The sequence below is a fragment of the Silurus aristotelis genome (assembly GCF_946808225.1).
Source record: "Silurus aristotelis genome assembly, chromosome: 2".
Classification (NCBI taxonomy): domain Eukaryota; kingdom Metazoa; phylum Chordata; class Actinopteri; order Siluriformes; family Siluridae; genus Silurus; species Silurus aristotelis.
The window spans coordinates 38,352,287-38,377,795 of NC_139575.1; the positions used below are offsets into that span (position 1 = coordinate 38,352,287).

At 40.1% G+C, this 25,509-nt stretch overlaps 4 protein-coding genes across 7 annotated transcripts in view; 3 read left to right on the forward strand and 1 right to left on the reverse strand.

The window, feature by feature from the left end:
• The first annotated feature begins 459 nt into the window (after positions 1-459).
• atad5b (ATPase family AAA domain containing 5b) lies at positions 460-7,207 on the forward strand. Its single transcript, XM_083526300.1, has 14 exons — positions 460-586; positions 749-1,236; positions 1,331-1,664; positions 2,402-2,487; positions 2,817-2,962; positions 3,109-3,244; positions 3,345-3,509; positions 3,619-3,719; positions 4,090-4,183; positions 4,957-5,021; positions 5,140-5,325; positions 5,424-5,980; positions 6,641-6,790; positions 6,872-7,207. Exons 2-14 carry the CDS (start codon positions 771-773, stop codon positions 6,945-6,947), a joined length of 2,562 nt encoding a protein of 853 aa, XP_083382426.1. The 5' UTR covers positions 460-586; positions 749-770; the 3' UTR covers positions 6,948-7,207.
• A 946-nt stretch (positions 7,208-8,153) lies between these two features.
• On the reverse strand, positions 8,154-11,872 carry tefm (transcription elongation factor, mitochondrial). The gene is made up of 4 exons (XM_083526335.1): positions 11,707-11,872; positions 9,432-9,937; positions 8,884-9,033; positions 8,154-8,802 (listed from the first exon to the last, which is right to left on the reverse strand). Exons 1-4 carry the CDS (start codon positions 11,747-11,749, stop codon positions 8,371-8,373), a joined length of 1,131 nt encoding a protein of 376 aa, XP_083382461.1. The 5' UTR covers positions 11,750-11,872; the 3' UTR covers positions 8,154-8,370.
• On the forward strand, positions 11,844-17,264 carry rnf135 (ring finger protein 135). Of its 2 annotated transcripts, none has more exons than XM_083526324.1 (5): positions 11,844-12,052; positions 15,586-15,663; positions 15,746-15,892; positions 16,029-16,128; positions 16,210-17,264. In XM_083526324.1, exons 1-5 carry the CDS (start codon positions 11,969-11,971, stop codon positions 16,737-16,739), a joined length of 939 nt encoding a protein of 312 aa, XP_083382450.1. In that variant the 5' UTR covers positions 11,844-11,968; the 3' UTR covers positions 16,740-17,264. The 2 variants fall into 2 exon arrangements, with proteins under 2 accessions (XP_083382450.1, XP_083382449.1); XM_083526323.1 differs by having other exon boundaries at positions 11,847-12,274.
• Positions 17,265-17,699: 435 nt separating this feature from the next.
• Positions 17,700-25,509, forward strand: part of rhot1b (ras homolog family member T1) — a 19,416-nt gene continuing 11,606 nt past the window's right edge. Inside the window, exons 1-12 of one of the 3 annotated variants that reach the window (XM_083535236.1) lie at positions 17,700-17,997; positions 21,097-21,155; positions 22,197-22,278; positions 22,361-22,404; positions 22,673-22,726; positions 23,519-23,571; positions 23,738-23,846; positions 24,124-24,225; positions 24,361-24,459; positions 24,611-24,719; positions 24,812-24,932; positions 25,355-25,439. In XM_083535236.1, the coding sequence (XP_083391362.1) occupies positions 17,961-17,997; positions 21,097-21,155; positions 22,197-22,278; positions 22,361-22,404; positions 22,673-22,726; positions 23,519-23,571; positions 23,738-23,846; positions 24,124-24,225; positions 24,361-24,459; positions 24,611-24,719; positions 24,812-24,932; positions 25,355-25,439 (954 nt within the window). In that variant the 5' untranslated portion in view covers positions 17,700-17,960. The remainder of the gene's footprint in view (positions 17,998-21,096; positions 21,156-22,196; positions 22,279-22,360; positions 22,405-22,672; positions 22,727-23,518; positions 23,572-23,737; positions 23,847-24,123; positions 24,226-24,360; positions 24,460-24,610; positions 24,720-24,811; positions 24,933-25,354; positions 25,440-25,509) is intronic. The other 2 variants (XM_083535237.1, XM_083535238.1) reach the window with 2 other exon arrangements.

Below are 25,509 nucleotides of genomic sequence, written 5' to 3' on the forward strand. Positions count from 1 at the left end.
TTTATTATAATTAATTTATATTATATAAATTATTACTTTTATTATTTTACATATATTAAATATTTATTTTAATAATAAATGTTTTATTTGAATTAAGCTTTTTGTATCTTTTTTATTTTAAAAAAAATTATTGCTGTAATTTGTAAAATAATAATTTTAAAAAATAACGAAAAAATCTAGATAATTTATTATGATTGCTGTGGATTATCGGGGTTGTGACGTCACGCCGATTCAGCAAATAAAATTTATTTTTCGTTTTAGTATTGAATTCTTTTAATGCTGAAACAAACGAGAAAATATATTTCCTGAATAAATAACTACTTAAATGCTGTAAATAAATTGTTATAAAAATATAAACAAAAATAATAATAATAATAATAATAATGTGGTTTTTATCACGTGCTGTTTTCCCGAGTTTGAATTCCGAACACTTATAAAAAACATTTGCCGGTTTTGAATCACACTGGTTACGTTACCGACGTCTTGACGTCATCACTCAGCCGTGTGTTCTGATTGGTCAGTCCGAGCTGACCGTCTCCGGCGCGAACGTATTGTTGTTACGAAAACAATCTCGTCCCATTCAGAGGTAATAAATCACATTTTTGTCTTTTAAAAATAGAATAAAGGTGATTCAGTTCTGAAATGTCATAAAGATGTGATTTATATATGTTACATTTTACATAAAACTGAAAGACACTAAAGGAGGTGTTAATAAAAACAGCAAGATGCTTGTGTTTCGTTTTTACAGTAGCGGTAAATGAACTTCCAACATGGCGTCCTCCTGCATCCCACAGAGCTTCACTCCTGACAATAAACACGTTAAAGGGGAGAACATCCAGATCCAGAAATCTTCTCTCCTAGAATATGAGAAACCAAAGAACAACAGACTGAAAAGGGTGAAGAGGAGCAGAAGGTCTGATCTGATGCTTCCTGAGTGTGAAGGAATCAGACATGACGTCACTGACGAACATCATCATGATTGTAACCGATCTTCAGACACGTCCATCATGAAGACCCCGAGACCTCTGACCACTCCTGGTGCACAATGTTCTCCTCCAACACGAGGTCTTCTCTTCCACATGAATATGTCTGGAGGACAAAAACTTGTGATCAAGTCAGAACCCAACACTTTGTGTCATCAGGAGCCGTCCATCCTTGAGAGGGAAGCTGGAGGTCTGAAAGGACTGAGAGATCTGCATGAGCATGAGGAGCTTCTGCAGGAGGTCTGCACTCATGGTGAGGTTTATTATGCGTATAATAATCACAGGATAAACACACACCAGGAAAAATGTGATCACAGAGGCTTCTTGGTCCTTCTCTTTCTCTCCAGGTGAAAGTGTTTACTCCTCGTTATTCGTCTCAAAGAGGAAACAGGAAGTACAAAGCCACAGCGATGAACATCTTTGCAAACGCCAGAGATGGAGTCAGGACAGGACGGAGATGGTAAACACGTCCGAAGGTCATGTGAACTCTGGAGAAGGAGCGATCAAGAGGAACAGGTTGAGGAGGAAACAGCAGCGTGTGAAGAACGTAAATCAGGAGGAGTCACGTCAGGAGGAGGGACGTGTCAGACAGGATGAGGACTTGCCCTGGACGGAGAAATATCGCCCTCGGGGATGTGAAGAAATGGTGGGAAACTCGGCTGCAGTGAAGAAGCTGTACAGGTGAACCATCAGCACCTCGTTATCATTTTTCTTCTTCTTCTTCTTCTTCTTCTTCTTCTCCTTTTTTTTTTATTATTATTGCAGATTTAAAACTATAAGATTGTGCTTCTTTTTGAACATCCCATTTCCACATTTAGTCTCCATTTGCTCTTATAATGAGCTCCACTCTTTTGAGAAGATGTTCCTCTAGACTCATTCAGCTACAAGTGTGTAAGTAAAGTCAGGTAGTGGTGCAGGTGAGGAGGTTCCTGGGGTGCAGTCAGCGTTCACATTCTTCCTTAAGGACGGAACACCTTGGAGCTCTATAGCTGGAGATCTTCCACTCCAGCCCATGTAGCAGATCATCATGGAGCTGGCTTTGTGCTCAGGGGCGTGGTCATGCTGGAGCAGGTTCAGTCTCCGAAGGAAAAATGTCATATTACTGCAAAGACGTCCTACACAATTGTGTCTCCAACTTTGTGTAACAGTTTGGTGAAGAACCACAAATGGCTGTAAAAGTACTTTTAAAAGAAAAAAGAAAAGAATAGTTTTAGCTGTTTAGTGTATCAGTGATCAGGCGTACGAGACTTTCTTATTTTTATACATTTTATTGATAAATTATTATAATATTTAAGGGAGTATTGTGGAGTATTGTATAGTTTTGTGTTAAATTTATTGATTTAAAAATAAATGTCTAATAAAAACTTTCCCTGCACAATTCCCTTTATAATCCTGTTTACTTGTTGCCATGGTGACAGCTGGCTGAAGAAGTGGAGGATAAGGGCGGATGTGGAGGAGAGGAGAAGACGACGAGAGGAACAGCGAATGAAGAAGGAGAGCAACGGTAATACATCACCATCATCTTCATCATCACCACCACTATCATCACCATCACCACTACCATCTTCGTCATCACTACCATCATCATCATCATCATCATCATCACTATTATCATCACCGTCATCACTACCATCATCATCATCATCATCACTATTATCATCACCGTCATCACTACCATCATCATCATCACTACCATCTTCGTCATCATCACTATTATCATCATCACCACCATCATCACTACCATCATCACTACCACCATCATTATCATCACTACCACCATCATCATCATCATCATCATCCATACACATTGTTGTTTGTTTGTTCTGTGATCAGGCTCGTGGGATTGTGGTGATTTTGAAGGAGACCTGCAGAAGGAGGAGTGTGATGGTGAACTTTGTAACACACTGCTGATCCACGGACCTACAGGAACAGGAAAGAGCGCAGCTGTGTTCGCCTGCGCAGAGCAGCTGGGCTTTAATGTATATACACACACACACACACACACACACACACACACACACACACACACACACACACACACACTTATTTTAGAGCAAGCTCAATTTAAGATGTGTGTGTGTGTGTGTGTGTGTGTGTGTGTGTGTGTGTGTGTGTGTGTGTGTAGGTGTTGGAGGTGAACAGCTCATCACTGCGCTCCGGTCGTCTAGTTCTGTCTCAGCTCAAGGAGTCGACTCAGTCTCACCAGGTGGGGGCGCCACAGCCCTCCATCTCTCACACGCCCTCACCTGCTGCAGCGTCACGTGAGTTCCCATATACAAGTCTCCACAATGCCGAAAATGTAAAGTCATCACGTGTCATTTTCATCACACAAGTCCATGACCAGGATTGTATGTGTTTCAGGTCAAGGAGCTTCACAGGAACCCATCTGGTCCTGCAGAAAACCCTCAGCCATGTCTAGAGCTGCTTCCAGAAGGAAATGTGGCGTTTCGCGGAAATCCGTCACTCTCACACGCTACTTCAGAAAAACCGGAAACAAACACACTGAACTTCCTCACGACACAAGACGTAAGTAACAGTTCATTTGGGAGAAAACAGCAGTTTCTGCAAGTTCCTTCTTCCTGTTTATTATTAAAATATCATGTCATTTATTAACAAAGATGCTCCACATTTCAAGCTCCTGATGACGTCACACGTGATGAGTCCAAGTGTAAGCAAGATGGTGTGCAGGACAAAACCGACAAGACGCCACCGATATCGCTCGTTCTGTTTGAGGAGGTAAATCCGTTCGAGGATCCTGATTGGTCAGAGGGTGTTGATTATTTCTCTGTAACAGCAGCTCTGACTGTGATTGGGTCGACTGATTCATCAGTTTTGCTGATTAATCATTATTGATAGTCCATATGGATCCATCCAAAATATCCATACAGATAGTTTTTCCGGCTCACGCTTCGCTGTCATTATGAGAGCGGCCTCTAGAGGCAAATCACTAAGACTGCATGCTGCACGGAGAGTGCTATATTATCTTTATTAATTATAATGTATTATTTATCTGATTATATTTATTAATATATTCATAGTTATTTAATTTCATAGTTTCCGTAGCAACCGCTCGTTCCCGGGTTTCTGAGATGTTTCCTCGCTGCAGGTTGATATCGTCTTCAAGGAGGACGTGGGGTTTTTCGCCGCCATAAAGACTTTAATGAGTACAACCAAGAGACCCATCATCCTGACCACCAACGGTGAGCTTCAGGGTTTCATTCATTGTCGTGGTAAAAGTTCAGTATGTGTCTTCCACCATTTTACCAAAACTCGTTTACCAAATTCGCTCATTTTCTCTATTCACACCACATGGACATGTAGCCACGCCCACAAAACTCTATAAAAGGCAAAGAGACCAGAAGAGGACAAAATCTGCATATACACTGTTCAGCCAAAACCATAAGATTTCTTTTGGAACATCTTATTTCACATTTAGTCTCCATTTGCTCTTATAATGAGCTCCACTCTTCTGGGAAGATGTTCCACTAGATTTTTGTGAAGATTAATTCAGCTACAAGGATGTGTGTTAGTAAAGTCAGGTACTGATGGAAGTGAGAAGGTGAGGAGGTTCCTGGGGTGCAGTCAGCGTTTACATTCATTGTGTTCAGTTGGGTTTTGAGCTCTATAGCAGGAGATCTTTCACCAAATCCAAACCATGGAAAGCAGATCTTCATGGAGCTGGCTTTGTGCACAGGGGTATCATCATGCTAGAGCAGGTTTGATCCTCCTAGTTCAAGTGAAGGGAAAATTGTATACTACAGCATCCAGAGACGTCCTGTAGAATTGTGGTGAAGAACCACATCTGGCTGGAAGAAGTTTTTTTTTACTTTTAAATGTGTATAATATAAAATTATGAGCTTCAGATCAACATACAGATGTTTCCAGGGTTTTTTTACCAGATTTCCTGCTAACGATTTTTTATAATGAACGTATAAAAATATATATTGTACATTTACGTCACTGTGTTTTGCAGATCCGGCGTCCAGAAAGTCTTTTGATGGACGTTTTGAGGAGATCCGTTTCAGAACTCCTGCACAGGTAACACAAACCCTGAGTCTATACACCAGAGACTCCACAGTGCAGTTACTAATTACAGTGTGTGTGTGTGTGTGTGTGTGTGTGTGTGTGTGTGTGTGTGTGTGTGTGTGTGTGTAAGGAGAGCGTTGTGAGCTACCTGCAGCGTGTGTGTGTGGCAGAGGGTGTGAAACTGGACCCGGAGCAGATCTGCTTCATGCTACAGGAGAATAACGGAGATGTGAGGAGGAGTGTGTTAGAGCTGGAGGTGTGGGTGAGAAGCGGAGAAGAAAACACACACCACCATCTACACAACCGAGTGCTCACTGTGAGTGTAACACACACATAACCCACACACACACACACAACATTTATGCCTGTTTATACACACAAATGTATACGTGTGTATGTGTGTGTGTGTTATAGTGTAGGTCCGACAACGAACTGCACAGGTGTATGGAGAGCCTAGTGGAGAGCTGGAGAAAGGGGCGGAGTCTGCTCTACTCCAACCTGGATCTTCTTTTAGCCCAGCCCACTTTTAAAAACGCACATCAAAGCGCCTTCGATCAAAAGAACAAAGCTCAGTCTCCACCCAGCTCGAGAAAACTGAAGGTTCAGAGAAACGTTCTCAGAAAGCAGCACTCGATTCCTGCACTACTATTGGACGGAGCCGAACACACGAACCAATCAGCTACAAGGTTTTTTTCTAAAGTGGATTCTCTGGCATGTTTCTTTGACACCATGTCTTTTGTGGACTCGTACTTGTGCTGGGGGGCGTGTCGTAAACTCGGACCTCTGGGAGCCAAGATGGTTGACGGGTTGCTGGACGAACCAGGGGAAGATGTGGAAATGAGGACGTACATTTCGGAGAGATGTTACGAGATCCTGGCGGTGGTGGAGGGTTTGGCATTCCACAAGTGCAGGATGGAGGTGTGTCCGATGAAACGAGGGAATCAAAGCAAAGCGTGGAAACGGGTTCAAAGGTTTGGCTTTAATTTATCAATTTATACGAGGGGCCCCTAAACAACGGCCCCTACACCACTACATGTGAACCGTGCCAACCGTACCCTCTGAACAATGCCAGAGACATATTTGGTAAATGTAATTTTAAATGTTTTATTCATATCATATTTGTATTTGATAATAAAGTTTGGCTTTTAAACTAAAATGTCCTTTAGTTATTAAAAGAGGTCGAGGCACAAAATCCATAACGATAGTTTTTCCAGCTTCCTGTCCGGTCATTTAAAGAGCGGCCTCTAGAGGCGAATCACTGACACTACGTGCTGTTTGTTTTCACACGTGACCGCACGCTGCACTGAGAGCGCTGTAATATATGTATTATTTATTAATTATACAATTTATTTATGAATAGATTAATATTTATTCGGTTATCGGCGAGTACGATCCAAACTGAATATCGCTATCGGTCGACCTCTTGTTATTACGTAGCCTAATTATTTGTTAGATTCACCCACCAACCACATGCATATGCATAAGTATGTTAATGTTTTGATTTCAATAGCAATGAATATGAAAAAAACTGTCATTATGGCAGTAATAATGCTCTTTAAATAGGTGATATATCTGTTGATTGTCTGTATGGTGTATAATAAACTCATCACTAACTAAACTCTGTATCTCAGTGAACAGGAGATGAGGGAAGTGGTAAACAAAGCGCTCTGCAGTAAAGCGTTCCGATTTCATGGAGATCAGAAGGCCATAGTGACCGATTATCTTCCATTTCTGCGCTTCATGTGCAGAAAACAGAACACCGAGCAACAGGAGGAGCTCAGGTAGTGTTTAACCTCACACACACACACACACACTCTCACACTCTCACACGTGTGACATTTACAGTTTTTTTGTTCTGACAGATGTTCTGATTACCTCACAGAGATCGGACTGCGTCTCCCTAAAAGTGCCCTCAATCTGTTAGTGTTTACTGTATAATAATAATAATGCATAATTTATAAAATCCAGTTCACACAAACACACACACACACACACACACACACACGTCATTTTCCCCCAATTTCATTTCAGTCCAAGAAACACATGTACACCGTGTACTTATAATCACGAATAATAAATTGCTAAATATTTTAATACGTATAAATAATGTATATTTTATTAAATAAGTATGAAGAATCTGTAGTCAAGATGCTGCTAATGAAGAAGAAAATCGAAATAAATAAATCAACTCAACAAGTGTGAAAACATTCATATAAATTTATTTATATAAATTACAAATATTTTGATATATAAAATAGACTGGTTTAAGGTGGAGGTTGGACTGCATCAAGGATCGGCTCTGAGCCCTTTCCTGTTTGCAGTGGTGATGGACAGGTTGAAGGACGAGGTCAGACAGGAGTCTCCCTGGACTATGATGTTTGTGGATGATATTGTGATTTATGGTGAGAGTAGGGAGCAGGTGAAGATGATCCTGGAGAGGTGGAGGTACACACTGGAGAGAAGGGGAATGAAAGTCAGTAGGAGTATGACAGAGTACATGTGTGTGAATGAGAGGGAGGGCAGTGGAGGGGTGCAGTTGCAGAGAGAAGAGGTGGAGAAGGTGGAGGAGTTCAGGTACCTGGGGTCAACAGTGCAGAGTAATGGAGTGTGTTGGAGAAGTGAAGAAAAGAGTGCAGGCAGGGTGGAGTGGGTGGAGAAGAGTGATAGCAGGAGTGATTTGTGATAGAAGAGTATCTGTGAGAGTGAAAGGGAAAGTTTATAGGACTGTGGTGAGACCTGAGATGTTGTATGGATTAGAGACAGTGGCATTGACGGGGGGTTATGGAGACGGATGATCCATTGTGGCGCCCCCTAGTGGGGGATAATATATTCAAAATAAATTTCTAGAAATATATAATTATATATTAAAAGTAAAAAATACACCTCACCTGTCTGACCTTTTGAATTAATTAATGAAATATTTTTATAAAATTTATCTTTAATTGTACAACAGCCAATCAGAACGCAGTGGGCGTGTTTAGTTTTGCCAAGTTAAAATAAAATGACTAAACGTTTCTATAATAAACTATAATTTAATATATATAATAAAAGCTTGAAGCAGCAGCATGATGAAATGTTTAATTTGTGAGAAAGTATTGGCACCCCGTTCGTCTGTAATGGAATTAACATTCTGGAGACTCTGTGTTTCACAGACGGGTGTAGAAAGTGTTTATTTTACACAATAAGCCAAAAAGACTTGATGGGAAACTTTCACTCCTACAGTACGGCTTATTGTGGTGTTTTTTACAATCTATCCTGATATTCAGTGTACTTCAGGTTTGTGTGAAAGACTGGATAAAGACGTGTGTTAAGTTTCTTTTAAGTGTTTCCTATAACACACACACACACACACACACGCGTCTCAGTGCGAGTCTGAAAGCAGCTCATAGAAGGCGACGGCCTGCAGCAGGGCGTCACACATCTCCTGTCCTTTGTTCCTGCTGCTGAAATGAAACGCGCCACTGTAGCGCACCAGCAGCTCGTTCGGGAAGATCACACGCGGTATCTTCTTCATCGCCGACTCCGCCATCATCTTCCTCACCACCTCTGCGCCGCTCGTCCGGCTCTCGCCCACGATCAGGCCGAAGTGACGTCCCACGGCCGTGCGCATCATGTTCAGCACGACGGGCGGCCCGTCCACGCACCTCCGGGAGTTCAGCAGGGCGAACAGCATGGCCTCCACCGTGCGCAGGTGAACCACCACCGGGAACAGCGCCGTGTTCTGGACCGACACGCTCGGCTTCTCCACCACGTAGAAATCCGCCGCGGGCAGGTTCGACACCACGCCACAAACCTGCGCGAGAAATTTGTTCAGAAAAATCACAGTTTGTTTATTTATTATGAAAAAATGTCCATTAGCGTTTTTATCTCTCACGTCATCCAGATAACCGGACGCCATGTAGGTGCCCTTCATGAAGTTGTGACAGTCCTGCTGCTGCCACTCCAACACCGTCATCGCCCGGTCCATGTGCGTCCACGCGATTCTGTTGGTCCCGCACACGATGGACACAATGGAGCTGGAGTCCTGCAAAGCGTCCGATTCAAACATCCATATTATCATCAGTCAATATCACAGGTACCATAATTCCAAGCAGGTGTGCTGAAAATGTTCCTCACTGATGTATTGCTGTATCCCTGCAAAATGCCATTCACGTGGCTGAGATATTTATTACATCATAATATCGTGATTATTTCTAAAAAAAAAATACTCATTTTCAATAGAATTTCACTTCCTGTTCCAGACTGGGAGCCGCAGGGGGCGGAGCTTGCTGTTTTTATAGCCGATTGGTCGGTTTTAATGCGACCATAATAATGATTTCATTGTAATGAATCAAATCAACAGTTTGATTCGATGTGATTCATAATTGAGTCGTGAATGAATCCCAGATTAAACCCCAAACCCACTGCCACGCCCTCTCTCACCTCTAACAGCGCCTTATCCACCTCGGGCCTGATGAACTTTGCGAGATGAATCTTCCCCTTCCTCTTCTCCTTCTTCTCTGTCGGACAGAGGATGGAGTTAAAGGCCACAACGGCGCTTTTGTGCTTTAACAGTGGCACGTTCACGACGCTCTCCAGATCCTTAAAGGGTCCGTTTCGGACTCGATACGCGACGATGTTGGTTGATTTTCGTCCCCGGAGCATTTTGACGGCAGCGAGCTCGGACTCGGAGCCCGTGTTGAGGAGCTGCAGGATGGTGTCTCGCTGCTCCGGGGTGTACAGGGAGTCCAGCCTAACTTCAGCCACCGCATCATCACGTCTGCACAGAGGTTCTGCAGGTTCACCACGCAGGAGGTTGAGGTTCAGGTCTGCGGCTGGGATACGAGCTGTCCAGCAGTAGGTGCACTGGAGGAAGCGGGGGGAGAACTCAGGTAGGGGGGGCAGGGGGGACGGGGGGACCGGACGCCGACACAGCAGCCTGTAGTGTCCTGTACAAGTTAACATCATATTTATAAAATTATACATTTATTTCAAAACCTGTCTTATTCTTTTTTCTTTTTTTTTTTTACTGAAGCACAAAAAACATCCCAAAACACATTTCTATTCAATAAAATTCCCCTGATAATAAAACTACTAAATCTCAGCTTATTTACATTCTTTTACTTCATATAGAAATATTAAATCAATCCCAATCTTCTGATTATTCGCCTTTCAGATGGAATCTGAGCCACTGTTCACCATCCACCTGCTTCTAGTTCCATAAATCACAGAACTGAGTCTCATTATAGCACTGAGGGGCAGTAAGAGTGCTAAAGGTGCAGTGGGTCAGGTGGGGGGGGCAGTAAGGATATTAAAGGGGCAGTAAGGGTATTAAAAGGGGCAGTAAGAGTATCAGTAAGAGTATTAAAGGTGCAGTGGGGGGCAGTAAGGATATTAAAGGGGCAGTAAGGGTATTAAAAGGGGCAGTAAGAGTATCAGTAAGAGTATTAATGGTGCAGTGGGGGGCAGTAAGGATATTAAAGGGGCAGTAGGTGGCAGTAAGGGTATTAGAGAGGCAGTGGGGGGCAGTAAGAGTATTAAAGGTGCAGTGGGAGGGGGCAGTAAGGATATTAAAGGGGCAGTAGGTGGCAATAAGGATATTAAAGGGGCAGTAGGTGGCAGTAAGGGTATTAAAGAGGCAGTGGGGGGCAGTAAGAGTATTAAAGGTGCAGTGGGGGGCATTAAGGATATTAAATGTGCAGTGGGGGGCAGTAAGAGTATTAAAGGTGCAGTGGGGGGCAGTAAGGATATTAAAGGGGCAGTAGGTGGCAGTAAGGGTATTAAAGAGGCAGTGGGGGGCAGTAAGAATATTAAATGTGCAGTGGGGGGCAGTAAGGATATTAAAGGGGCAGTAGGTGGCAGTAAGGGTATTAAAGAGGCAGTGGGGGGCAGTAAGGGTATTAAAGAGGCAGTGGGGGGCAGTAAGAGTATTAAAGGTGCAGTGGGGGGCAGTAAGGATATTAAATGTGCAGTGGGGGGCAGTAAGAGTATTAAAGGTGCAGTGGGGGGCAGTAAGGATATTAAAGGGGCAGTAGGTGGCAGTAAGGGTATTAAAGAGGCAGTGGGGGGCAGTAAGAATATTAAATGTGCAGTGGGGGCAGTAAGGATATTAAAGGGGCAGTAGGTGGCAGTAAGGGTATTAAAGAGGCAGTGGGGGGCAGTAAGAATATTAAATGTGCAGTGGGGGGCAGTAAGGATATTAAAGGGGCAGTAGGTGGCAGTAAGGGTATTAAAGAGGCAGTGGGGGGCAGTAAGAGTATTAAATGTGCAGTGGGGGGCAGTAAGGATATTAAAGGTGCAGTGGGGGGCAGTAAGAGTATTAAATGTGCAGTGGGGGGCAGTAAGGATATTAAAGGTGCAGTGGGGGGCAGTAAGGACTTTTTCTGTGGAATCCAATGCATTATTCTACTGCTGGTATCAGATGCCGGATGACATTTGCGTGTTTTGTTTTATAACTTGTGCGAGTAGGTACAGAAACGTCACAATTAAAAAAAAGAGGGCACGTGATCCTGATTAAACCCAGTAATTAGACTGGATATTAATTAAAGCGTTCTACATGTGTTTAATGTGTTTCTTCTTCTCTAATACAGTCAGTAATCCTGAACTGTTTTGGTTATGGAAATAAAAACACTCCAGATCAGAGTCCTGCACCTCGTCCTAACCCGAGTTCATCGCAGCACCTGTATATTTATGTATAAACACCTGTTTTAATGTTTACCTGTGAGGACGGCGGGAGTCAGAATCCGTTTTGCGACCCACATTCTTTATTAAAGAATCTCAATCAATTCTCGTGGTGATGTTTCTGAGTTTGAACAGAACGCAGCCGCCATGCTGTGCCCTCAGGTCCGCCGGAATCAGGGTCCGGGCAGGAAACGCGACTCTCGCATATTTGGTTCCGCGTCATCGCGTCACTAGTTTCACTTTCGATTCCCAGGAAAAAGAACTGAAAGCCTGGACCCTGGACCTTCTCCTCCTAGATCATGTCGGCGCTTTATGAAGCCGTGGTGGCGTTTATATCTCATCAGCTAAAATGTCCGATCTGTTTCGAGCTGTTCAGTGAGCCGGTAAGTTTAGAGTGCGGACACAGTTACTGCCTCCAGTGCATTACGGATCATTTAAAGCAGAATGTGAAGAGGAGACACTGTCCCCAGTGTCGGGCTGAACTCAGGACAGACCGCAAACTCCACAAAAATGTCACCATCAGCGCCATCCTGGAGTTACAGGAAGTGGGGGGTCGGGAAATGTGGGACAGTCTCCTGACCGGAAGTGAGGAAGAGTTCACTCAGGTGAGGGTTTATTCTCAGGTGCTTAGGTAGAGCTGGACTTCAACTTCCTGTGTCTGCTTCCGGTTTCATAAAACATTGAACTGAGACTCATCAGAACTCTGAGGGGATATTAAGGGTATTAAAGGTGCAGTAGGGGGATATTAAGTGTATTAAAGGTGCAGTAGGGGATATTAAGGGTATTAAAGATGCAGTAGGGGGATATTAAGGGTATTAAAGGTGCAGTAGGGGGATATTAAGGGTATTAAAGGTGCAGTAGGGGATATTAAGGGTATTAAAGGTGCAGTAGGGGGATATTAAGTGTATTAAAGGTGCAGTAGGGGATATTAAGGGTATTAAAGGTGCAGTAGGGGGATATTAAGGGTATTAAAGGTGCAGTAGGGGGATATTAAGTGTATTAAAGGTGCAGTAGGGGATATTAAGGGTATTAAAGGTGCAGTAGGGGGATATTAAGGGTATTAAAGGTGCAGTAGGGGATATTAAGGGTATTAAAGGTGCAGTAGGGGGATATTAAGGGTATTAAAGGTGCAGTAGGGGATATTAAGGGTATTAAAGGTGCAGTAGGGGGATATTAAGGGTATTAAAGATGCAGTAGGGGGATATTAAGGGTATTAAAGGTGCAGTAGGGGGATATTAAGGGTATTAAAGGTGCAGTAGGGGATATTAAGGGTATTAAAGGTGCAGTAGGGGGATATTAAGGGTATTAAAGGTGCAGTAGGGGATATTACGGGTATTAAAGGTGCAGTAGGGGGATATTAAGGGTATTAAAGGTGCAGTAGGGGATATTAAGTGTATTAAAGGTGCAGTAGGGGATATTAAGTGTATTAAAGGTGCAGTAGGGGATATTAAGGGTATTAAAGGTGCAGTAGGGGATATTAAGGGTATTAAAGGTGCAGTAGGGGGATATTAAGGGTATTAAAGGTGCAGTAGGGGATATTAAGTGTATTAAAGGTGCAGTAGGGGATATTAAGTGTATTAAAGGTGCAGTAGGGGATTTTAAGGGTATTAAAGGTGCAGTAGGGGATATTAAGGGTATTAAAGGTGCAGTAGGGGATATTAAGGGTATTAAAGGTGCAGTAGGGGATATTAAGTGTATTAAAGGTGCAGTAGGGGATATTAAGGGTATTAAAGGTGCAGTAGGGGATATTAATGGTATTAAAGGTGCAGTAGGGGATATTAAGTGTATTAAAGGTGCAGTAGGGGATATTAAGGGTATTAAAGGTGCAGTAGGGGATATTAAGGGTATTAAAGGTGCAGTAGGGGATATTAAGGGTATTAAAGGTGCAGTAGGGGATATTAAGTGTATTAAAGGTGCAGTAGGGGATATTAAGGGTATTAAAGATGCAGTAGGGGATATTAAGGGTATTAAAGGTGCAGTAGGGGGATATTAAGGGTATTAAAGGTGCAGTAGGGGATATTAAGTGTATTAAAGGTGCAGTAGGGGATATTAAGGGTATTAAAGGTGCAGTAGGGGGATATTAAGGGTATTAAAGGTGCAGTAGGGGATATTAAGGGTATTAAAGGTGCAGTAGCCGATATTAAGTGTATTAAAGGTGCAGTAGGGGATATTAAGGGTATTAAAGATGCAGTAGGGGATATTAAGGGTATTAAAGGTGCAGTAGGGGGATATTAAGTGTATTAAAGGTGCAGTAGGGGGATATTAAGTGTATTAAAGGTGCAGTAGGGGATATTAAGGGTATTAAAGGTGCAGTAGGGGATATTAAGGGTATTAAAGGTGCAGTAGGGGATATTAAGTGTATTAAAGGTGCAGTAGGGGATATTAAGGGTATTAAAGGTGCAGTAGGGGGATATTAAGGGTATTAAAGGTGCAGTAGGGGATATTAAGGGTATTAAAGGTGCAGTAGGGGATATTAAGTGTATTAAAGGTGCAGTAGGGGATATTAAGGGTATTAAAGGTGCAGTAGGGGATATTAAGTGTATTAAAGGTGCAGTAGGGGGATATTAAGTGTATTAAAGGTGCAGTAGGGGATATTAAGGGTATTAAAGGTGCAGTAGGGGGATATTAAGTGTATTAAAGGTGCAGTAGGGGATATTAAGGGTATTAAAGGTGCAGTAGGGGATATTAAGGGTATTAAAGGTGCAGTAGGGGATATTAAGTGTATTAAAGGTGCAGTAGGGGATATTAAGGGTATTAAAGGTGCAGTAGGGGGATATTAAGGGTATTAAAGGTGCAGTAGGGGATATTAAGGGTATTAAAGGTGCAGTAGGGGATATTAAGTGTATTAAAGGTGCAGTAGGGGATATTAAGGGTATTAAAGGTGCAGTAGGGGGATATTAAGGGTATTAAAGGTGCAGTAGGGGATATTAAGGGTATTAAAGGTGCAGTAGGGGATATTAAGTGTATTAAAGGTGCAGTAGGGGATATTAAGTGTATTAAAGGTGCAGTAGGGGATATTAAGGGTATTAAAGGTGCAGTAGGGGATATTAAGTGTATTAAAGGTGCAGTAGGGGATATTAAGTGTATTAAAGGTGCAGTAGGGGGATATTAATGGTATTAAAGGTGCAGTAGGGGATATTAAGGGTATTAAAGGTGCAGTAGGGGATATTAAGGGTATTAAAGGTGCAGTAGGGGATATTAAGTGTATTAAAGGTGCAGTAGGGGATATTAAGTGTATTAAAGGTGCAGTAGGGGGATATTAAGGGTATTAAAGGTGCAGTAGGGGATATTAAGTGTATTAAAGGTGCAGTAGGGGATATTAAGGGTATTAAAGGTGCAGTAGGGGATATTAAGTGTATTAAAGGTGCAGTAGGGGGATATTAAGGGTATTAAAGGTGCAGTAGGGGATATTAAGTGTATTAAAGGTGCAGTAGGGGATATTAAGGGTATTAAAGGTGCAGTAGGGGATATTAAGGGTATTAAAGGTGCAGTAGGGGGATATTAAGTGTATTAAAGGTGCAGTAGGGGATATTAAGTGTATTAAAGGTGCAGTAGGGGATATTAAGGGTATTAAAGGTGCAGTAGGGGATATTAAGGGTATTAAAGATGCAGTAGGGGGATATTAAGGGTATTAAAGGTGCAGTAGGGGGATATTAAGGGTATTAAAGGTGCAGTAGGGGGATATTAAGGGTATTCAAGGTGCAGTAGGGGGATATTAAGGGTATTAAAGTTGCAGTAGGGGGCAGTATTGGTCTTAAAGTTGCAGTTGGAGGATATTACATACATACTTTAAAGATGCAGTAGGGGGCAGTATTGGTCTCAAAGTTGCAGTCGGGGAAATTAATAATAAGAATATAATTATAGTCACTGTTCTCACTGGTTATTCACTAATGTTCATCTTCTTGATTCTTTGCAGAGAAAACAGAACTTCCTGAAGCAGGAGATGAAAAAGAGCAAAATTCTGCAAGCTGAATGTTTTAATGCTGAATTTCAGGTAGGAAACGTTACAGAAGGAACATGGTGGTTCTCCACGTACATGCAGCACGAAGCTCTAAAACTCTCAATATTTCCTCTAGATTGAGAGCTGCTCCATTAGAGACAGGGCCAGGACTTGTGAATCATCATCTTCAGGGGACGTGTCGAGTTCCTCACTGGACTGTGATGAAGATGTTCCATGTGCTGAGAGGAGCGCGAGTGTTCCTCCGGTTCCTCAGATTGATGAGGTACATTAAATGTGCTTTATTTTCCTCTGCTAATACCAAACAGAAGTCTCTTTCCTTTTTCCCTTCCTCATTTCCACCCACTGATGAAAGATCAGCCCATGGGCTTGTCAAGTTCTGCTCTGGGTTTTATCTTTAGGTTCTGAAGAGCCCTGAAGCTGGTTCAGTGGAGAATCCAATGAGTATGTCAGAAGATCCAGACACTTTCAGTGGGATCTCTGATGGTGGAGCAGCTGCAGGTAAACACGCTGCCAGTAGAATAGTATAAATATATTTATTTATCGCACCTTTAATGTCAGATCTTTTTTCTTCTTTCGCAGCTCTGGGTGCTGAGTTTGTCTCGCTGACCTTCTCACCTCATCTGGTTCACCGGCGTTTAGTTTTCCTTCCTCAGAGACAGAGAATGGAAGTGAGATCGTCTCTGTCTCTGAGGCCGCAGCTGTGCCATTTCGAGGCGTGTCAGTGCATGGCAGATCAGGAGTTCACCACAGGGAGGCACTATTGGGATGTAGAGACGAGCGAGTGCACCGGATGGGCAGTTGGGGTGGCGTACGCCCACCTTAAGAAAAACGAGCGTCTCGGGAGGAGTAAATCGTCCTGGTGTATCGAGTGGAGTAACAGCAGCTTCAGCACCTGGCACGATGGCTCGGAGACTCCACTGAAACACAGACACCCGAGCAGACTTCGAGTCAGACTGGATATAGACGTGGGACAGATCTCCTTCTGGAGTGGAGCGGATGGAGAAACGGAGCTGTGTGATGTTCAGGTGGAGTTCAGCGCTCCGGTTAGACCAATGTTCTGGCTGTTCGGGACAAAACCAGGAAACGCCTTGTTCTTCCCCAAACCCTGACTCTTTCCTCACTCCTGAAATCATCCACACTGAGATGGAGAACATAAAATAAGGATTTTTTTTAATAACTGTAACGCAGGGAAATGCTTTCGCTCGCTGTTAGATCACAGATTCATTCAAAATTCTTATCCTGACCTTTAATTCCCAACATGCTGCAGCACCTCATTACACGTCTCAGTTTTTAACTGTCTACACTCCAAGACGTGATTCTGGTCTTTTAGAGGTTCTCCTACTCGTTCTCCTACTCGTTCTCCTACTCGTTCTCGTATCTTCTGAGGGTGAGCTGGTTTTCTCTCCCTGTCGAGATTAGACAGAGAGATTCTTAAAGTGTTTATAAATCTGATCTTTAAATCCTGGAAAACGTTTTCAAGATGTGATGTATTTCTTTATTTTTGTGATGTTTATTTTTATGTACTTATTTTATTTGATCATTTTCCCCCCTATTTTTACCCTTGAAATGCACTTTGAGCTTCCAGTTGCACATTTATTTCAAAGAGAAATTAAAAAAATGAAAAAATAAAAAAGTGTTACTGCACATTTTTATAAGGAAAAATAAATAAGGCGTAATATTGCACACAAAAGTGCAGAAGTAAATAAGTAAGAAATATTATAAATTGAATAAAATATTAAATATATATTATTTATAGATTATATTCATCATATACTTATTAAACCTGCACACTTCAGGCTTAATTTCTTCCTTCCAGTGTATAAATCCTTTTTTTTCTCAAAGGTTTCGCTTATAAATAAAGTTTCGTAGTTTGTAGGGACATTCAGTATTTGTATTTTGTATTATTTATAATGTTTTCGAGGAAAAAAATCTCTGACTTAAACTAAAGTCCTTGAATAAAACAATATTTTTTAATTGGTCCGTTGGAAAATAAATGATAGTTAAGCTGTCCAATCAGCGGGCTTTTCTGTGATGACGTAGGCACGTCAGGTTTAAATACCCGGAAGTGCGCTACCGGCAAGTGTGTCGAATAAACCGGTGATGTTTCACACCATGTACTGCAGCACGACCTTTATATTTATCCTTAAACATTTAATTTATATAAAATTATTATAAATGTGAAAATATAAAAATGATATATTTAATTAAACTGTTAAACTGTGTTCGTCGCCAGTTCGTGTCCTGCGCATGCGTGATTTCTGAGCCGTAATTGCATCCAGAGTGTTGTAGAAAATCCGCTACATGACACGTGAGATCAGAAATCAGGAAAGATGCGGAAAGACGTGCGGATTTTACTCGTCGGAGAGCGTGAGTTATCTGTTTCTGTCCTTTAGAACCTCCGGGAGTGAATTAGAATCTCCTTTAGATGCTCACTTCAGATTTCTCCCTGTAATGGAAGCAGAAGGTCAGGAATCCAGTGAGATCCTGCGTTATTACGCGTTATAACACAGGGAGGTGGAGGCGATCTGTCCTGAAATGTCAAAGCCTCTGGATTATCAGCACTTTATACATTTATACATGACATGAGCAGTTCTGTACATCATCTATCTGTCTTTCATTTCATCCCTTTATATGTATATTATAGGTACAATATTTATATCCCTGTATAATATATTATAACTAAATGAAATAAAAAAGATCTGATCATCATCTGATCCTTCATTCTGCAGGTTATAAGCTTTCACGACAGGAAGACGTATTATTTTATGAGGTTCCTGGTGTTCAAATCTTCTAATGCTGAAATTCAGAATAATCCAGAATAGGAGGAGCTCTGAATGATTTATGAGTAAAGATTGAGTTAGAAATGAAATCTCCTCATCTCACATCTCCCACATCCTGGACCTGGATTTGTTCTGTGAGTTCCCCTGTATCTGCTCCATCAATCTGGTCTTCCTCTACTAATGAATCTAAATACCAACTTCAAGACGCCACCGCCACCACGTTTCCGCATGACACTCATATCAGGATTTCTGGCTGCAAATGTCAGAGATTTTAAACAGACAAACTCCTCACCCACAGAGCAGCTTCTCCACGCAGATTTAATCTCTGTTCAGCCTGATTTTAGTGTTTATCAGTTGAGGTAGAGCAACTTTTATAAACTGCTTTCTAAAGCACTTCTGTGGCCTTCTGAATCCTGTTTATTAGGAAACCAGAAGCCCACACTTTATTACAGAGAACTGATTTTTCTGATATTTTGTAATAGTGTGATATTACGCTTCAACAAATACCATTAGAAAGAAGAAAATTAGTTATGATTAGTTATTATTATGTAAAATATAATATAATATAGTATAATCTAATCTAATATTAATCTAATATAATATAATATAGTATAATCTAATCTAATATTAATCTAATATAATATAATATAGTATAATCTAATCTAATCTAATCTAATATTAATATAATATAATATAGTATAATATAATCTAATAATAATCTAATATAATCTAATATAGTATAATCTAATCTAATATTAATCTAATATAATATAGTATAATATAATCTAATATTAATCTAATATAATATAATATAATATAATATAGTATAATCTAATCTAATATTAATCTAATATAATATAATATAATATAATATAGTATAATCTAATCTAATATTAATCTAATCTAATATAATCTAATATAATATAGTATAATCTAATCTAATCTAATCTAATCTAATATTAATATAATGTAATATAGTATAATATAATATAATAATAATCTAATATAATATAATATAATATAGTATAATCTAATCTAATATTATTCTAATCTAATATAATCTAATATAATATAGTATAATCTAATCTAATCTAATATAATATAGTATAATCTAATCTAATATTAATCTAATCTATTCATTCATTCATTTTCTTCCGCTTATCCATAATTTGGGTCGCGGGGGCAGCAGTCTAAGCAGGCCCCCGCCTTCGACTGCTGCCCAATCCTCACAGCACCGTCCCTTACGGTCCCTCCTGCAGGTGGTGAGCCCACTGGAAGGCGGCCCCACGTCACTCCGACGTCACGGACCTTGATATTTCCCTCGTAAGGGACCCCCGGAGCATAGAGGGTTAAGGGCCTTGCTCAAGGGCCCAAGAGTGGCAGCTTGGCGATACCGGGGCTTGAACCCCAGACCTTCCGATCTGCAACCCAGCGCCTTAACCGCTGGAGCCACCACTCCCTAATCTAATCTAATATAATATAATATAATATAGTATAATCTAATCTAATATTATTCTAATCTAATATAATCTAATATAATATAGTATAATCTAATCTAATCTAATCTAATATAGTATAATCTAATCTAATATTAATCTAATCTAATCTAATCTAATATAATATAATATAGTATAATCTAATCTAATATTAATCTAATCTAATCTAATATTAATCTAATCTAATATAATATAATATAATATAGTATAATCTAATCTAATATTAATCTAATCTAATATTAATCTAATCTAATATAATATAATATAATATAGTATAATCTAATCTAATATTAATCTAATATAATATAATCTAATATAATATAGTATAATCTAATCTAATCTAATCTAATATTAATATAATGTAATATAGTATAATATAATATAATAATAATCTAATATAATATAATCTAATATAATATAATATAGTATAATCTAATCTAATATTAATATAATATAATATAATATAGTATAATCTAATCTAATATTAATCTAATCTAATCTAATCTAATCTAATCTAATATAGTATAATCTAATCTAATATTAATCTAATCTAATCTAATCTAATCTAATATAGTATAATCTAATCTAATATTAATCTAATCTAATATAATCTAATATAATATAGTATAATCTAATCTAATATTAATCTAATCTAATATAATCTAATATAATATAGTATAATCTAATCTAATCTAATCTAATATAATATAATATAGTATAATCTAATCTAGGGTTAATATAATATGATTATTTAATAATTCTATAATAATATCTAATCTTAAATCTGTAGGGGGTTATAATTTTTTTGGGGTAAAAATGTGACTCTCAGATCTTCACCAAATTCACAGCCTGCATTAAAGTAACTCAGGGGTGCACTTAGTTTTGTCTTATAATCTGCATCTAAAAAAAATACACATAGAATCCTCGTGAATGCTATTTATCATCATCATTAGTGGTATTTATCATGGTATTTTAAAATGACTAGTATTATTATTTCTTTTCTAATTAAGATGCATGTGTACAGTGACGAGAGAGAAATATTCTGCATGCTCTTATCATCTACTACAAACATTAACACTGAACACAAAACACAGCTCTACTTACAAATTCTTTAATGTGTGTGTGTGTGTGTGTGTGTGTGTGTGTGTGTGTGTGTGTGTGTGTGTGTGTGTGTGTGTGTGTGTGAACAGCCAAAGTGGGAAAGACGTCTCTGATCATGGCGCTGGTCAGTGAGGAGTTTCCTGCTGTAGTAAGAAGATTTATATTTTATTATTTATATATTTTGCAGTGTGATGTGATGTGATAGCAGGTGATATTATGTGATACGTGATGCCATATGATGAAATGTTATAATCTCATATGTAATGTGATGTAATGTGATGTTATAGGAGTGATTGGATATGAGATGTGATGTCGTGTTAAAAGAGCTGCTGAGGTCCACCTGAGCACAGATTTCATTATTATTATTATTATTATTATTATTATTATTTCATCTAGCTTCTTCTTCCTCTTCTTCTTCTTCTTCTTTTTTTTCCTTCTTCTTCTTCTTTTTTTTCTTCCTCTTCTTCTTCTACCTCTTCTTTTTTTTCTTCTTCTTCTTCTTCTACCTCTTCTTCTTCTTCTTCTACCTCTTCTTCTTCTTCTTCTTCTTCTTCTTCTTCTTCTTCTACCGCTTCTTTTTCTTCTTCTTCTTCTTCTACCTCTTCTTCTTCTTCTTCTTCTTCTTCCACCTCTTCTTCTTCTTCTTCGACCTCTTCTTTTTTTTCTTCTTCTTCTTCTTCTTCTTCTTCTTTTGCTTCTTCTTCTTCTCCTTCTTCTTCTTTTTCCTCCTCGTCTTTCGGCTGCTCCCATTAGGGGTCTCCACAGTGGATCATCTCCACACCCCCCTGTCCTCTACATCTGCCTCTAACCTTCTTTTATTTTTTTATAACTTTATTTGCAAGAAAATCTTTTTTTTATTATTGATTAGGGATTTAATATATAAATCAGATATAAGTCCTGTATATTTCACATCCCGTGTGATATGATGTCACACCATGTCGTGTCATGTGATATCGATTGTGATTGTATGATGTCATATATATGATGTGATACAATTTGATGGGGACGATGTCATGTTATTTGATGTCACGTGACATGACGTCATGTTATGACATTTCATCTGATACGATGTGACGGGGTGTGACGTCATGTGGTATGATGTGATGTTATGATGTGATGTAATGTTATGTGATATGTGTCTTTTTTACATCACATCACATGACATTGTGTCTCATTTGTGTCTCTTCAGGTTCCCTACAAAGTGGAGGAGATCACCATCCCCGCTGACGTCACTCCGGAGCGAGTCCCCACACACATCGTGGATTACTCAGGTAAAGGCCGAGCAGGCGGTGATCACTTCCTGTCACATGATCCGAGTGTAAAGTTTAAAAAGTGTGTTTTAAATGAGCGCAGAAGCCGAACAGACGGACGAGCAGCTCGATCAGGAGATTTCCAAGGTATACACACACACACACACACACACACACACACACACACACACACACGCACGCACACACACACACACATGCACACGCACACACACACACACACACACGCACGCACCCACACACACACATGCACACGCACACACACACACACGCACACGCACGCACGCGCACATGCACACACACACACACACACACACACACACACACACACACACACTCGATGCGCGGAGGTCCATTAGCATGGTGTCAATTCATCCACACCTGTGTCTCTTCACAGGCCAACGTTATATGCATCGTGTACGCCGTCAACAACAGGAAGTCTCTCGAGAAAGTGAGTCACGGTGGCGTTTCAGCTTCCTGTTCACAATGTTGAAACGATTAATGATGAAATAATATTAAGGGGAAGTTGGGAAAGACGCTGCTGAGGTCACCTGAGGTTGCCAAATACAGCACAGATTTTATCACGTAATGAGATCAAAGCAAAGTACAAACATTATTATTATTTAATATCTAACTTTATTTTATAGAAAATTATTATATCAAATAATATAATAATAAAACTTTATAGTGATCGACAAGAAAAAAGAAACATTTACCATTAATCAGGGACAAAATATGCAAAGTATATATATATATTTACATGTTCATATATTTATTATAGATTTAATAATAAAATATTGACTATAATTGGTTTTTATTAATATTAATATTTGTATCTAATATTTATGTTATAAATTTTTTTACTTTTCTAAGTTATTCTAAATGTTTGTAGTTGTTTTGTCTCTAAATGTTTAGCAGGAGGCAGAACCTCATGGAAAATCAGCTGCTTTGGAAAAACACTTGATTTGCGTTTGAGTTTTTTCCAAAATCACACAGAGACAAAAAAACATCGTGAGTGAGAACAAATCATTCCCTGGAGACCCTGAGCATGGAAAAGAGTGTTTCTGAATGTAATGCGAGTGTGTGATGCTCAGTGGTCCAGATGTTGGACTTCATATATGAAGGTTTTGAGTTCTAATCCCAGCACCCCCAAGCTGCAAACGCTGGGCATTTAAACGAAGCTTTAATCAGGAAGCTCCAGCGTTTCAGCGTGAGCTCCAACACGTGATGTTTCTGTTTTCAGGTGACGAGTCACTGGATTCCTCTGATCAACGAGAGGACGGATAAAGACAGCAGGTCAGAGACACTGATCCTCATCTTCTCATCTTTACTCCACATCTGGGAAATAAAAAAACATGAGGGTTCAAGACACAAACATCAACATTTACTGTGTGTGTGTGTGTGTGTGTGTGTGTGTGTGTGTGTGTGTGTGTGTGTGTGTGTGTGTGTGTGTGTGTCACAGGGTTCCTCTGATCTTGGTTGGGAATAAATCTGATCTGGTGGAACGTGGCAGCATGGAGAACGTCCTGCACATTATGAACAAATACACAGAGATCGAGACCTGTGTGGAGGTGCAAACACACACACACACACACACACACACACACACACACACACACACACACACACACACACACACACACATTTACGAATGTTGTACATCAGCAGTATATTGATGTGTTTGTCAGAGTTTATAAACATCTTATTATCGTCTGCACATATTTATTTATTTACCATTTTATATTGTATTATATGTATTATTTATTCATTTATTTAATTGTTTGTTTGTTTATTTACTTATTTATTAATCTGTATAGAAATGTAGCTGTTATGGTTGGTGTGTTTCAGTGTTCAGCGAAGAATCTGAAGAACATTTCTGAGATGTTTTATTACGCTCAGAAAGCCGTCCTTCACCCCACAGGGCCACTTTACTGCCCCGAGGGCAAACAGGTGCTGAACTGCTGCTCTCTTTAATCTCTCACAACAATCACGTCTCACTACTGTATATATATCATATTTTACATGTGTGTGTGTGTGTGTGTGTGTGTGTGTGTGTGTGTGTGTGTGTGTGTGTGTGAGAGACAGATGAAGCCGGCGTGTGTACGTGCTCTCACGCGTATCTTTAGGATATCAGATTTGGATAATAACAGCATCCTAAATGACGCTGAGCTCAACTTCTTCCAGGTAAAAACACAGAGGAGTAAAGAAGTGAAGAAATGAATAAGTGAATAATTGAACGAATGAATGAGTGAAAGAGTGAAAGAATCCCTCACATCTGCTTCCTGTGCTTTTGTTCAGGTTTTTATTTCCTGTTATTTCCGTGTTGTTTTTTTAGAGAGTGTGTTTCAGCTCACCACTCGCTCCTCAGGCTCTAGAGGACGTGAAGAAGGTGGTGAAGAAGAACATGCCTGATGGAGTGTGTGAGGATGGACTGACTCTGCAGGGTGAGACACACACACACACACACACACACACACACACACACACACACACACACACACACTGGTGTATAAACTAATGATATCTTTTTTCCCAGGATTCCTTTTCCTCCACTCGCTCTTCATCCAGAGGGGGCGTCACGAGACCACGTGGGCGGTGCTTCGCCATTTTGGTTACGACGATGATCTGGAATTACATCAGGATTATCTTTTCCCTCCGTAAGCCCCGCCCACTCATGATAAACTATCACCTTTTTGTTATAGGTTTCTGTTCATAGTCCCGCCTCCTCCTTTCCTGTTTGTCCTCTTAGCTCCGCCCCCGGGTAACCTGTTTCTTTCGTTAACCCTGACCTTGCTAACCTGGTTCTGCTGTTAAACCCACTTCCTGTGCCACTTACTGATTTGGATCGTACCAATTACTTGCCTGATTCTAATGTTAGCCCCTCCCACGTTATATTTTTTTCCAGTTTAGCCACGCCTCTGCGTATATCGATAGCTCCACCCTCTTCTTTACTGTTTCTCCTGTTTAAGTAAAAAAAAAATTCCTGTAACTTTTGTAGCTCCACCCACCTTACTGTTTATTGTTAGTTTTAGCTCCACCCCCTGAATTTCATGTAATCCTACACTGTGTGTGTCTGTAGATTAAAAATCCCAGCAGACTGCAGCACTGAGCTCAACCACAACGCTTCCCTGTTCCTGCAGAGCGTCTTCGATAAACATGACAAAGTGAAGACACACACACACACACACACACACACACACACACACACCAAGTTAATGAATAAAAGTCACGTAT